At 45.6% G+C, this 13,493-nt stretch overlaps 1 protein-coding gene across 1 annotated transcript; it reads left to right on the top strand.

The window, feature by feature from the left end:
* The first annotated feature begins 471 nt into the window (after window positions 1-471).
* Window positions 472-7,805, top strand: LOC141076361 (uncharacterized). Its single transcript, XM_073563797.1, has 6 exons — window positions 472-848; window positions 2,054-2,127; window positions 2,920-3,081; window positions 3,339-3,578; window positions 3,837-4,076; window positions 7,663-7,805. Exons 1-6 carry the CDS (start codon window positions 778-780, stop codon window positions 7,803-7,805), a joined length of 930 nt encoding a protein of 309 aa, XP_073419898.1. The 5' UTR covers window positions 472-777.
* The last annotated feature ends 5,688 nt before the right edge of the window (window positions 7,806-13,493 follow it).

Genomic DNA, 13,493 nt, shown 5'->3' with positions numbered 1-13,493 from the left:
CCATATACCCATCATACATATCCTCCATCCCATAGTCCAGTGCCCATATACCCATCACACATTCTCCATCCCATAGTCCAGGGCCCATATACCCATCACACATTCTCCATTCCATAGTCAACCATTATGACATCATAATGAGCGGCGGGGCTTGCAACCTATGATGACATCAGCGTCGCCATGGAAACCATTATGCATCATAATGAGGGGCGGGGCTTGATACACACACTTTTTCTCCATTATGTAGATAGGGGCAAAATTGTTTGGTGAATTGGAACGCGCGGGGTTAAAATTTCGCCTCACAACATAGCCTATGACGCTCTCGGGGTCCAGACTTGTGACTGTGCCAAATTTTGTGGCTGTAGCTGCGACGGTGTGGATGCCTAGCCCGGACATACACACACACATACATACACACACACATACATACATACATACACACATTGAGCTTTATATATTAGATGGGGTTATTACATGGTACATTTCTTGGAGGATTCTTCATGTGTCACTTGTAATTCCAGGAGCCTTCTCCCATCATGTATTCCCTATTCCAGGCTCAAACAAATTGTAAGCTTGAATGGAGATCCCCTGTTAGCGAAAAAGAAGTCACGTGTATCTCTGATCTTTATATGTGTGACTTCATCAATACTTCTGGGTAAAATAATTTGCAAATTTATGGTAATGTCATGATCCAGGTCTGGGTTTGCTTCTTCCTCTCTATATTGGTTGCTCCAAATATCTGACATATATTCTTTTCTTCCCATAGAATAATTCATTATGTTTATTATATATCCTGCCATCTTCTTCCTTGGATTCATCTCGTGTGTCATCTGTACCATCATATATGAGTAAGTCTTAGCCCACTTAGCGTTTAAATCCGGACACTGAAAACCGGACTCCTTCCCAGAAATCGCGCGTTTTTTCCACGTGACTTTACCGCGATTATGTTCGCGATTTTCGCGTGCGATATTCAAGCACTTTCCAAGCAATTTGAAGCATCGCTTGGAAAGTTATTGACAGGTTGGTCACACTCGTCAAACATAGAGTTTGACAAGTGTGACCAGGTTTTCCTATTGAGGCCGCCTATGCGGCATCAATAGTAAAAGAAAGAATGTAAAAAATAATTAAAAAACAAAAAATCGGGGTATATTTACCTTCCGACGTCCCGCGCTGCCATCCTGGGCCTCAGCGTTCCCAGTAATGCCTTGCGAGACCTGTGATGACGTTGGTCTCGCGTTGCTATAGCGATCTCACGAGACTATGTCATCACAGGACCGTGCCGCAAGGCATTACTGGGAACGCTGAGGCCCGGGATGGCAGCGCGGGACGTCGGAAGGTTAATATACCCCGATTTTTTTATTTTTTATTCTTTTTTTTACAGGAGTATGGTACCCAGGGCCTGGAGGACAGTCTCGTCTCCTCCACACCGTGGGTACCAACCGCACATGAGACGCTTAACTTCCCGCATGGTGGGCATAGCCACATGCCGGAAGTAATCGATTCTCATGCATTCCTATGGGTGCGGAATCGCGGCAATTCTTTGCGATTCCGCACAAAAGAATGAGCATGCTGTGATTTTTTCCGCGATGCGATTCCACCGCGGAAAAAAGCGCAGCATTAGCACAGCATGTGTGGAATGCCATAGGAATGCATGGGGGGCGGTCTGTACACGATTTTTAAACGTTTTCGCGCGAAAATCACGGCAAAAACGCTTAAAAATCGCATCGTGGGCACACAGCCTTATACTGATTTATGGGCTACACGGGAGTCTGTAGAAGAAACATCCCATCTTCAGGCCATCACACGATTTAGTAAAGGGAATAATCTAGAAAAGATGTTTAGTGGGTCATAAACTGGCTCTGACCTGTCCGAGCACAATGGACTTTTCTGTATAATTGAAAAAAATGCTGATTGTCATAGATAACAAAAATGACTGCAGATAGGGAGAGACAAAATAGATGATGAAAAATAAATGCCTTCATAACATTCTGCAGAACACAGTTATACTTTACTTTACAATTTGCTACATGACTTCTGTTTTATCATTTTATAGACTTCTGATAAAGAATAAATACTGGAGAAAAGATTCCACGAAGGCAGATATAGAGAATAGGGCTCATCCTGACGGTACGTACAGCCTAACTAACCCGACATTATTATCTATGTACATACAATTACTTCTTGGCGTCTTTTCTATTACATGGTCGCAGTCTACATTGTAAAGCTGAATAATTACTCTAGTCATATTCTGATTAGCTTCTTTCAACATATGAAATCTGTTTCAGAGTATGGTCACACTAGGCGGTTTTTTTTTTCAGTGTTTTTTTTCTACAGCAAAACCTGATCTCTTGGCAGGAAAGAAGCTGCAGAAACAATATCTGTTTTCCTTGTTTTGTTTCTTGCATTTTGCAGCGTTTTTTATGTTTTTTGTGTGTTTTTTGCAGCAGTTTTGGCATTCTCAATTTAACTCTTGTGCATGCTGATAAAGTTTAGTGATAAAAATGTCCTATTCCATAGAATCAGGTTGTAGCACAAAAAATATAGCAAAACACGATACTTGCATATTTGGTGTGGATTTTCAACGATTTTTCACCACCCATTCAAGTCAATGGATGAAAAATGCGAAAAAAAACTAAAAGAAGTGACAAGCTTTACATCCAAAGAAACATGCAAAGCACAAAATACTGATGACAAAAAAGCAATATGTGTGCAGGAGATTTCTGAAATCTCGTAGGTTTTGCTGGTACTGTAAACTGCAGCTGAAAATTTGCATAAAAAAACACAAAAGCAACATTTTAAGAAAAAAATAATCTCTTAATAGCTCTTGACACTGAATTTACTGCAGACATAATGGAAACAATCTAGAAGAAACAAAATATTTTCCTTTCGAAATGCTGATTTCAATGTTTTGTGTTACAGGAAAACATGAGGATGAAATGACGTTTATAATTCAGGAATGTCCTCATGGACCCATGGCTGACAAGAGAGATGTTCTCTGTAACACCGACATCTCTTTGCTTGCCCAAAAATTTTACAACATTACTAGCTACCAAAGTGAAGACATGAGCACCTCATCTGTCAGTAAGTTCTCAGGATTTTATAACATGTACTATTAGATGTATTTAACAGGAAAAAAACTGCCTAATAGCAAAAGCTCTAAATGGAGCTTGTCGGAGAATAACCTCATACATAAAATATAACTCAGGGATTAGTCTGTTTATGTTCATAATTAATTGTACCATTTAGAGATTATGACACCTGTGTCTATTTTAATATTTATAACAAACATATAGAAGCTTTTATTTTATCAATGCTAATGTCAATGTTTTATGTTACAGATGATGCAAATGATGATGCTCCTCATGGACTGATGGCCACAGAGACAGATGTCGTCAAAAACAACGATAACTCTTCACCTAACCTTGATTATGTCGTCAGCAATAGAAGCCCAGATGAGGATGTGATCATCTCCTCTGACAAGAGAGAGGTTCTCTGTAAAACCATAATCCCTTGGCCTGGCTTCAGTTATTGCATCAATCCTAACTGCCGAAGTGAAGACATCAGCACCTCATCTGACGGTAAGTTCTCAGGATTTTATAACAAGTACTATTAGATGTGTTTAACAGGAAAAAACAACCTAATAACAAAAGCTCTAAAAGGAGCATGTTGGAGAATAACCTCATACATAAAATATAACGCTGAGGGATTAGTCTGTTTATTTTCATAATTAATTGTACCATTTAGAAATTATGACACCTGTGTCTATTTTAATATTTATAACAAGCATATAGAAGCTTTTATTTTATCAATGCTAATGTCAATGCTCTATATTACAGATGATGCAAATGATGATGCTACTCTTGGACTGATGGCCTCAAAGAGAGATGTCATCAAAAACAACGATAACTCTTCACCTGACCTTGATTATGTCGTCAGCAATAGAAACCCAGATGAGGATGTGATCATCTCCTCTGACAAGAGAGACGTTCTCTGTAAAACCAAAATCCCTTGGCCTGGCTTCAATTCTTGCATCAATCCTAACTGCCGAAGTGAAGACATGAGCACCTCATCTGACGGTAAGTTCTCAGGATTTTATAACATGTACTATTAGATGTATTTAACAAGAAAAAAACTGCCTAATAACAAAAGCTCTAAAAGGAGCATGTTGGAGAATAACCTCATACATAGGGATGAGCGAGTAGTGAAGTACTCGGACTCGCTATACTCGTACCGAGTATACCGTAATACTCGGGCATTCGATACGAGTAGTGAATCCAATGATAGTCAATGTAAAATGTAATTGTCTGCTGGACTCTACAACGTGGTCTGGGGCTGAGGAAAAGGCTAAAAAATGTGTAAATGTTAAAAAATATATGCTGTAATAAATGTATATAACATGGGGGCACCTGGTCAGGGGCTGCACGATTGTTTTTACACCACTGCTTCACTAGAATGTACAAACACTATTTGAAGTTCTGTCGTTTCATGCCAGCAGAGCGGGACTGGTACGCCACTTACGCAGTGCCATTGATATATCATAAGTGCCGTAAGAGCGAGTGATGATGGAGGCGATCTTTTGACAGCTAAGTGTGTAAGTGGTGTAAGGAGAGCAATCTTCCCTAGGGGCTGTATGATGGTTAACACAGGGAGAAGCCACCCATCATAATCATCACAAGGGATTCACAATTATAAAGCTTGGACTACTGTCCTTGTTATTCCACTGCCACTGCCCAATGTGTAGGCATAGACATACTGTCTTCAAAACATTAGCCCTAGGGGCTGTATCATGGCTGATGCAGGAAGAAGTCCTCAAGAGCCAGACAATTATGAAAGTAGACTACTAGCATGGTAGTTCCAGTGCCCAATGTGCAAGCAATGTGCCCCCAAGGGGCTGTATCATAGTTGATGAAGGAAGCAAGGCAGGTCTGAAGGGCCAAACAATTATGATGAAGCTAGGACTACTAGCATAGTAGTTGCAGTGTCCAGGCATAGCCATAGTTTCTCCAAAAATTAGGCCAAGGGGCTGTATCATAGTTGATGAAGGAAGCAAGGCAGGTCTGAAGGGCCAAACAATTATGATGAAGCTAGGACTACTAGCATAGTAGTTGCAGTGCCCAGTGTCCAGGCATAGCCATAGTGTCTCCAAAAATTAGCCCAAGAGGCATGATACCATGGTTTATGAATGAAGAAGGGTCTCATCACAAGTGCCTCCGATGGGAAATATTAATTAACGGAACCTTGTTGTTAGCTTATTGACCATGACAGAGGTACATGTGGCAGAAGCATGGTTTGAAAACATGTGTAAGAAGAAGAAAAGGGTCTTGTATGGGAAGGGATGGGCGTGATCACCAATTGCAAAAAAATAACGTTTTGGGTGACGTTACGTTGGGATACTGTCATCTGGAGGGCTTAAATACTGTTTTGAAATCCAGTCCTTGTTAAATTTGATCAGAGTCATCCTGTCTGCATTCTCTGTATTCAACAGTGTGCGTGTATCTGTGATGATTGCCCCAGCGTCACTGAAAACACGCTCTGACATCACACTAGCAGCATGGCAGGCCAGCACCTACAAGGCATATAAGGATAGGTCTGGCCAACTATGCAGCTTGGATACCTAGTAATTAAACGGAACAGAAGCGTCAGGAAGGATGCAGGCATGGTCACTTAGATAGTCGTTGACCATCTTGTTCAGCTTCTCCCTCCTTGACATTGTTACTGTTCCAGCTAGTCCTTGATAATGAGCTGGTTTATTGAAAATGGCCCAGTTTGTGGACATTTTACCACCACCTCGTTTGGACCTGCTTGGCGTGTCTCTCCCCATTAATGCATGCTGTTGCATAGAGCTGGTATCGCTGCTAGCAGTGGTATCTGAGGGTGCTGTTGCCATTAAATGATCGACAACGGCCCTCTTGAAGGATTCCATTGTGAAACCCCTTGGTGACTGCAACAGTAGCAAAGGAAATTTGTCTTTGTACCGTGGGTCTAGGAAGGTGGCCAACCAGTAGAGGTTGCTATTGAGAATGTGGATTACGCGAGGGTCTTGGCACAGACAGTCAGATATGAAGTGTGCCATGTGTGCCAAGCTGCAAAGAGGTAAATCTGTGACCCCAGAAGGAGGAACAATACCCATCCTCTCCTCACACTGACTCTTCTACTCCACCTCCTCTCTCCTCATGACGAGTTGATGAATTAGGAATAGGTTAAGAATAGGATGACCCAGCATTCTCTGTATAGACAGGATACTGTCTTGTAATGGACGATTGGGTTCCACTGCTGGTAGAAAATTTTGTTGAGGCCTTATCAGCCATCCAAGACAGTATCTGCTCTTGTTCTTCTGGCTTCCAGACACGTTTACGTTCCAGACCGGAAAATTTCGCCAGGATCCTATATGCATCAACCTTCTTCAGTCTCCCAGATTCTGTGCCTTGTTGGGCACCAATGACAACTCCACGTACACTCCCAAGTCCCTGTCCCTTCACAACAGCCTTTTTTGGAATTCTGGATTTTTCTGCCATAGTTGCAGATGTTCAGATGCAGATATTGGGGAACAAGGAGCAGCTAGTGCTTTGTTGAAGGTAGCACTAGTACTGCTTTGTGTTTTATAAACAGCACTGCAACAGCACAAAAATATTGCCCTGATGTTTAAGGCGAGATTACGCACCCCAGTAACCACACAAGACAGCAGTGCTGCCACTAAAAAATTGCCCTGAGGCTTAAGGCGAGATTACGCACCTCAGTAACCACACAAGACAGCGGTGCTGCCACTAAAACATTGCCCTGAGGTTTAAGGCGAGATTACGCACCCTAGTCACCACACAAGACAGCGGTGCTGCCACTAAAAATATTGCCCTGAGGTTTAAGGCGAGATTACGCACCCAGTAGCCACACAAGACAGTGGTGCTTGCTGCGCGTCAGTTCAGTACCGTGCGTCCTACTTGCTGTGAACACAGCACCGCAATAGCACAAAAAACTGCACTGCAGGAGTAAATGAGACCCCAAAAATAGCTGGGAAATCTGTCACTACTCAGTCCCACCCTGACCTTATACTTTCAGCTCTGAAAAGAGCTTTTGGGTTTTATAGAGGATTTTTGGATGATTTGCATAGTCCCTGGACACGGACCTTATACTTTCAGCTCTGAAAAGAGCTTTTGGTTTACAGAGGATTTCTGGATGCTTTGCACAAAGACACACAACTCTCCCTAGCAGCTGCTCTGCTCACACTCTCCCTACATTAGTTGTGTTCTGCATGCAATGTGCAGAAAATGGTGGCGGCAGGGCTTATATATAGCCAGGCTATGACTCATAGGCTGTGGGGTGGCCAGCCAATCATAGTAATGCCGCCCACAACCAATAAGGCTGCGGCTTTGCTGTGATTGGCAAATGCTGGGTGGGAAATCCGAATAGTGCGAGGCGAGTAGTGAAATACTCGCTATGTTCCGAGTACCGTGAGTACTCCATTACTCGCCGAGTACTGAATACTCACAATTATGCTCGCTCATCCCTAATCATACATAAAATATTACTCGGAGGGATTAGTCTGTCTATTTTCATAATTAATTGAACCATTTAGAGATTATGACACCTGTGTCTATTTTAATATTTATATCAAACATATAGAAGCTTTTATTTTATCAATGCTAATGTCAATGTTCTATGTTACAGGTGATGCAAATGATGATGCTCCTCGTGGACTGATGGCCACAAAGGCAGATGTCGGCAAAAACAACAATAACTCTTCATCTGGCCCTGGTTATATCATCATCGATATAGATGTAGATGAAGATGTGACCATCTCCTCTTCGTGAGTTTATTACACAAAAGCGGGACTAACTCCTAGCCGCGGTCTACGGACCAAACATTGGGCATGGGCAGGGCCTTGGGGGCAGATCCCAAGTGCGCTCAACCATGTGAAATAGCTTACGCTCAGGAACATTGAGGGATAGTGCTATTGGATAGCTCCACCCATTCATTTCCTTTAGGAATAGAGCTATGGCATAGCTCTACCCATTCACTTTCTTCATGGCTAGCGCTATCGGATAGCTCTACTCGAACAGTATAAATGACAGAGTTTTTTTACACACGGTAGGAGTGGCAGGTGAGGTACACCAGGTATTTATGTCTGCTGTTAGTCTGTACATACGCCAGTCTGGTGCATGGTTACACCCCATTGCGAGGTCAGTCTGATGCATGGTTACACCCAATTGCGTGGTGCGTAATCACAGCGCACGACCGAAGGGCGCCCCCATCACTCGTCGTTATTATTGGGCCACTTTATAAAACTATTGTCCTGACTTCTATTGGAACTTTTACATTACCCACCTTGAATAACGTTAATAAAGAAGTCAGTAAAAAATACGTAGCAGTGTATCTGAGCTTCTATGGATCTTTACAATACATCAGAATATATACAATAATGTGAGGCAGGAATATTTTATATGGAAGAAATTCTCTAGCTCCATGATGTTGTGAAAAACAGACTTCTTTATTCACATCAGACGCTAACAAAGTGGGAGTAAAATGCCAGCATAGGAATTGCAGATGCTTGCGCTCTCAACGCGTTTCTGGTGTCTAGGCACCCTTAGTCATGATGCCAAGCATCAGTAAGCACAGCGCTTTTAAGCTATGTGCGGTCGGCGCTCCGGTAAAATGATTAACAATCAAACAAGTAAAAACATATGTGACTGAACAGAATTAAAATCAAAAGCATTGAAACAGATATGACCTCCTGTCAGTGGCGGATTATAATGAGGTCAATTTGGGCAGTTGCCCCGGGCCCAGTGGGGTTAAGAGGCCCACTGGCCAGGCCAGTAAATTGCCCCATTATAATCCGCCACCGCGCAGGGCCGGATTATAGGCAGGGCAGTGTCATGTCAGACGCTGTTCACACCACAGCATCCGGCAGGCAGAGGTAGTTCCACCTCCAGCCACTATAGCCTCAGTGGCGCCGGCCTGATCTTCAGGCTCTCGGGGGTTAATCCTGCTGGAGACCAGGTTGGATGGTTAGTCACGCCCACGGTCTTTAAATAGTCATGCTGGCCTATGGGCGTCGCCGATTATAGCTTGTGTTTCATACCAAGTGGTTCCGGTCTGGAGTGGAGGTGTTCAAGAGAGAGAGATTCATATCTGGTGTCGTATGATCCGTCGTTATCCTTTCTCCTTCCCATATTTGTGTTTAGTTGTGCCCTGTTCACATTACTGTTTATTCCTGTGTGTGTGCGGCGCAGTGCAGTTTAAGTTCTCCCTGTCTGTCATTATTTGTGTGGGAGCTTTGGTGGTGACTTCTCACTGGGTGGAGGGTGGAGGGTTAAGTGCAGGGCTGAGCAGGAGATAAGGAAAGGTCGGAGGCTCAGGCATTTGCACCTTCAGCAAAAACCCTGGGTTGAGGGTCAGACAGGGTTTCCCCTAGTAAAGGGACACCACAGGGGCCCCGGGTATTTCAGCCTTAGTTGAACTAAGCCCCCTTGACATTATAATCGGCCCACATTTTTTCAGGAGTCCATGGATCCATTAGATTCCATAACCCGCCAGTTGGCGGCGCTGTCCATACAGGTCTCCGAGTTGAATGGGGCAGTTCAGCAGCAGGGCCTGGTAGTAGCAAAGGTGCAAACGGCATCTGCAGGTATCGGTGCAGAGCCGAAGTTTCCGCTGCCAGAACGATTTTCAGGCGATCGCAGCAAATTTGTCGTATTTCGGGAGGCCTGCAAATTATACTTCCGCATGCGGCCAATATCCTCAGGTAATGAGGCCCAGCGAGTAGGGCTGGTGTTGTCATTACTGAGTGGTGACCCCCAAGCATGGGCATTTTCCTTACCACCTGACTCTGCTACATTTCATTCGGTCGATAATGTTTTTTCTGCCCTCGGGCTCATTTACGATGACCCTGACCGACTGGCTCTAGCGGAATCTAAAATCCGCGCCCTCCGCCAGGGGGAGCACTTGGCAGAAGACTATTGTTCGGAATTTCGCCGCTGGTCTGTAGACACACAGTGGAATGACCCAGCACTGCGGAGCCAGTTTATTCATGGGGTATCAGGGAGGGTGAAACAAGCCCTCCTGATGTATGAGACTCCGGCATCATTGGAGTCTGCCATGAGTTTGGTGATACGTATTGATCGCCGTTTTAGTCAGGGGGCACAGGAGACGCTACCTCTGGGGGAAAACAGAGGTGCAGGTGTGGTTGAAGTAGATGAGTCCCCTGAACCTATGCAGATTGCTGGCGTGGCACAGGTTCAGCCTCGCGCTCCGGGAGTCCGGAAGTCCGGAGCATGTTTCTACTGTGGTAAAGGAGGTCATTATGTTAACGTTTGCCCGGTACTACCTAAGAGGGTCACACCGGCGGAAAACTGTTAAGCTCAGAGGGTATGGAGGAGACCCAACTGAGCGTATGCATATCCTCCATGATGGTATCTCAATGTATGCTCCCTGCCAAGGTTATTGTCGCCGGCAGAGAGCTACCTATATCAGTGTTTGTGGATAGCGGTTCCGCCACCAATCTCATAGATGAGGAGTTTGCACACACCGCCGGGTTTAAGATTGAAAAACTTCCTCACCCCATACAGGTGGTGACCATTAATGCTGTTCCCCTCCCTCAAGGGGAGATTACTGAGTTTGTGGCAGAGGTGAAACTCCACATTGGGGTCCTACATTCTGAGTCGGTTACATGTAGGGTCCTCCGTAATCTCCCAGCTCAAATGGTCCTGGGTTTTCCATGGCTGTCCAGGCACAACCCGGTAATTGATTGGAAAACTCAGGACATAGTACAATGGAGTGGTTTCTGCCAAGACAATTGCTTGGCCACATGTGTGTCCGCCGTGACGCCCAGCCTGCCGGAGGCTTTGCAGGATTTCGCGGATGTTTTCTCTGAGAAGGGTTGCTCAGAACTGCCTCCACATAGAGCCTATGACTGTGCTATTAGGTTAAAACCCGGGGCCAAATTACCTAAGGCCAGGATGTTTAATATTTCTGGTCCTGAGAGACAAGCTCTGAAAGACTACATCGCGGAGAGTCTGAGCAAAGGTCACATCCGGCCTTCGTCCTCGCCTGTAGCCGCGGGGTTTTTCTTCATTAAGAAGAAAGATGGGGGGTTACGCCCGTGTCTGGATTTCCGAGAGTTAAACCAGATTACTATCCGTGATCCCTACCCAATGCCGTTGATCCCGGATTTGTTCAACCAGGTAGCGGGGGCAAAATGGTTTTCCAAGCTGGACCTCAGGGGGGCGTATAACCTCATAAGGGTCCGTCAGGGGGATGAGTGGAAGACGGCGTTTAACACTCCTGAGGGTCATTTTGAGAGTCTGGTTATGCCGTTTGGGTTGACCACCGCGCCTGCCGTTTTCCAAAATTTTATTAATGATGTCTTTGCTCATGTCCTGGGGAGATTTGTGATTGTATACCTGGATGATATCCTCATTTATTCTAGCGATCGGGACACTCATTTGCAGCATGTTAGGCAGGTGTTACAGTTGCTCCGGGAGAACCAGCTCTATGCTAAGCTGGAAAAATGTTTATTTTTTGTCCAGGAGTTGCCCTTTTTGGGATATATTGTGTCCGCAGCTGGTTTTAAAATGGACACCGCTAAGGTGCAAGCGGTGTTGCAATGGGAGAGGCCGGAGAGTCTGAAAGCACTCCAGCGGTTCCTTGGGTTTGCGAATTATTATAGGAAATTTATAAAACACTTTTCGACTGTCGCCAAACCGCTCACGGACATGACAAAAAAGGGTGCCGATCTGGCGAACTGGCCTGAGGTGGCTATACGTGCATTTGAGCGTCTGAAGAATAGTTTTGCTTCAGCCCCCATTCTGGTGCAACCAGACGTGTCTAAACCTTTTGTGGTAGAGGTTGATGCGTCGGAGGTGGGAGTGGGGGCAGTACTGTCTCAAGGCTCGTCCTTGAGCGAGATGCATCCATGCGCCTACTTCTCCAAGAAGTTGTCGCCGGCCGAACGGAATTATGATATCGGCAACAGGGAGTTGTTGGCCATCAAACTGGCTTTTGAGGAATGGCGACACTTCTTGGAGGGGGCGGCTCACCAGGTCACAGTTATCACCGACCATAAGAATCTGCTCTACCTGGAGTCGGCCAAGCGTCTGTCTCCTAGGCAGGCTCGCTGGGCATTGTTTTTTACTCGTTTCAATTTTCTTGTGACGTACCGTCCCGGGGCTAAAAACACCAAGGCGGATGCTTTGTCTAGGTGTTTTCCGGGGGGAGAACCTTGGGAAGAGCCGGTACCCATCCTCCAGAAAGGGGTAGTGGTCTCGGCTCTCACGACTGAGGTAGAGGCGGAGATTGCCGAGGCCCAAGAGGAGGTACCACCAGGACTTCCCGCCAACAAATCATTTGTACCCCTGCATCTTCGGCCTAAGGTGTTGAAGGAACACCACGATTCGGTACTGGCTGGTCACCCAGGGGTGAAGGGCACCTTAGAGCTGGTATCACGTCGTTTCTGGTGGCCCAAAAAACGGCAGGACGTGGTCTCGTACGTGGCAGCTTGCATCACGTGCGCTAGGGCTAAGTCACCCCGAACCCGTCCTGCTGGCACGCTACAGCCTCTGGGGGTACCCAATAGGCCATGGACAGAAATCTCCATGGATTTTATCACTGACTTGCCAGCCTCGGCAGGGAACACGGTCATCCTGGTGGTGGTTGACCGTTTTTCAAAGATGGCGCATTTTGTGGCGTTGTCCTCTTTGCCCAATGCTAAGACGTTGGCTCAGGTATTTGTGAAGGAGGTGGTCAGACTCCACGGAGTACCGTCTGACATAGTATCTGATAGGGGTACGCAATTTGTGGCGAGGTTTTGGAAAGCTTTTTGCTCAAGGTTGGGGATCAAGTTGTCACATTCATCGGCGTTTCATCCACAGTCTAATGGACAAACTGAGCGCATGAACCAAAATCTAGAACAGTATTTACGATGCTTTGTGTCCGACAACCAGGAGGAGTGGTCTACTTTCCTTCCTCTGGCCGAATTCGCATTAAATAATCACCGCCAAGAGTCATCAGGAGAGTCTCCATTCTTTTGTGTGTACGGTCAACATCCTCAGTTTTGTACCTTACGTCAGGGTGACTCCGGGGGTGTCCCGGAGGAGGATCAGCTAGGAGCCCAATTGTCATCAGTCTGGAGGCGGGTGAAACAGCGTTTGTTGAGCATGAGTGCCAGGTACAAATGGGTGGCTGACAGTAGACGCGTGCCAGGTCCGGACCTGTGTGTGGGTGAATGGGTGTGGTTAGCTACGAAGAACATAAAACTCAAAATCCCTTCTTTAAAACTGGGTCCAAGGTTTATTGGGCCTTTTAGGATTTCTGCCATCATTAACCCAGTAGCTTATCGGTTGGAACTTCCCGCGGTGTACAAGATACACAACGTGTTTCACAGGGCTTTATTGAAAAAGGTGGTAGGCTTGGTGGACACGACGCCGATGCCACCTCCAGTCATGGTGGATGGCGAGTTAGAGTTCGAGGTCGCCAAGGTAGTGGACTCTCGAGTAGTACGCCGT

The sequence above is a fragment of the Dendrobates tinctorius genome, unplaced genomic scaffold, assembly GCF_039654945.1.
Source record: "Dendrobates tinctorius isolate UK_male_01 unplaced genomic scaffold, ASM3965494v1 ptg000398l, whole genome shotgun sequence".
In the NCBI taxonomy this organism is placed as follows: Eukaryota; Metazoa; Chordata; class Amphibia; order Anura; family Dendrobatidae; genus Dendrobates; species Dendrobates tinctorius.
Note: the sequence above shows the minus strand (reverse complement) of the source record. Positions and strands in the feature narration are given on the sequence as shown.

Excerpts from the sequence above, each read along its gene's own strand:
- LOC141076361 (XM_073563797.1), top strand. The coding sequence starts at position 778 with ATGTTTATTATATATCCTGCCATCTTCTTCCTTGGATTCATCTCGTGT. Across the intron at positions 2,128-2,919 it reads GAATAGGGCTCATCCTGACG|GAAAACATGAGGATGAAATG; the intron begins GTACGTACAGCC and ends TTTGTGTTACAG. Across the intron at positions 3,082-3,338 it reads CATGAGCACCTCATCTGTCA|ATGATGCAAATGATGATGCT; the intron begins GTAAGTTCTCAG and ends TTTATGTTACAG.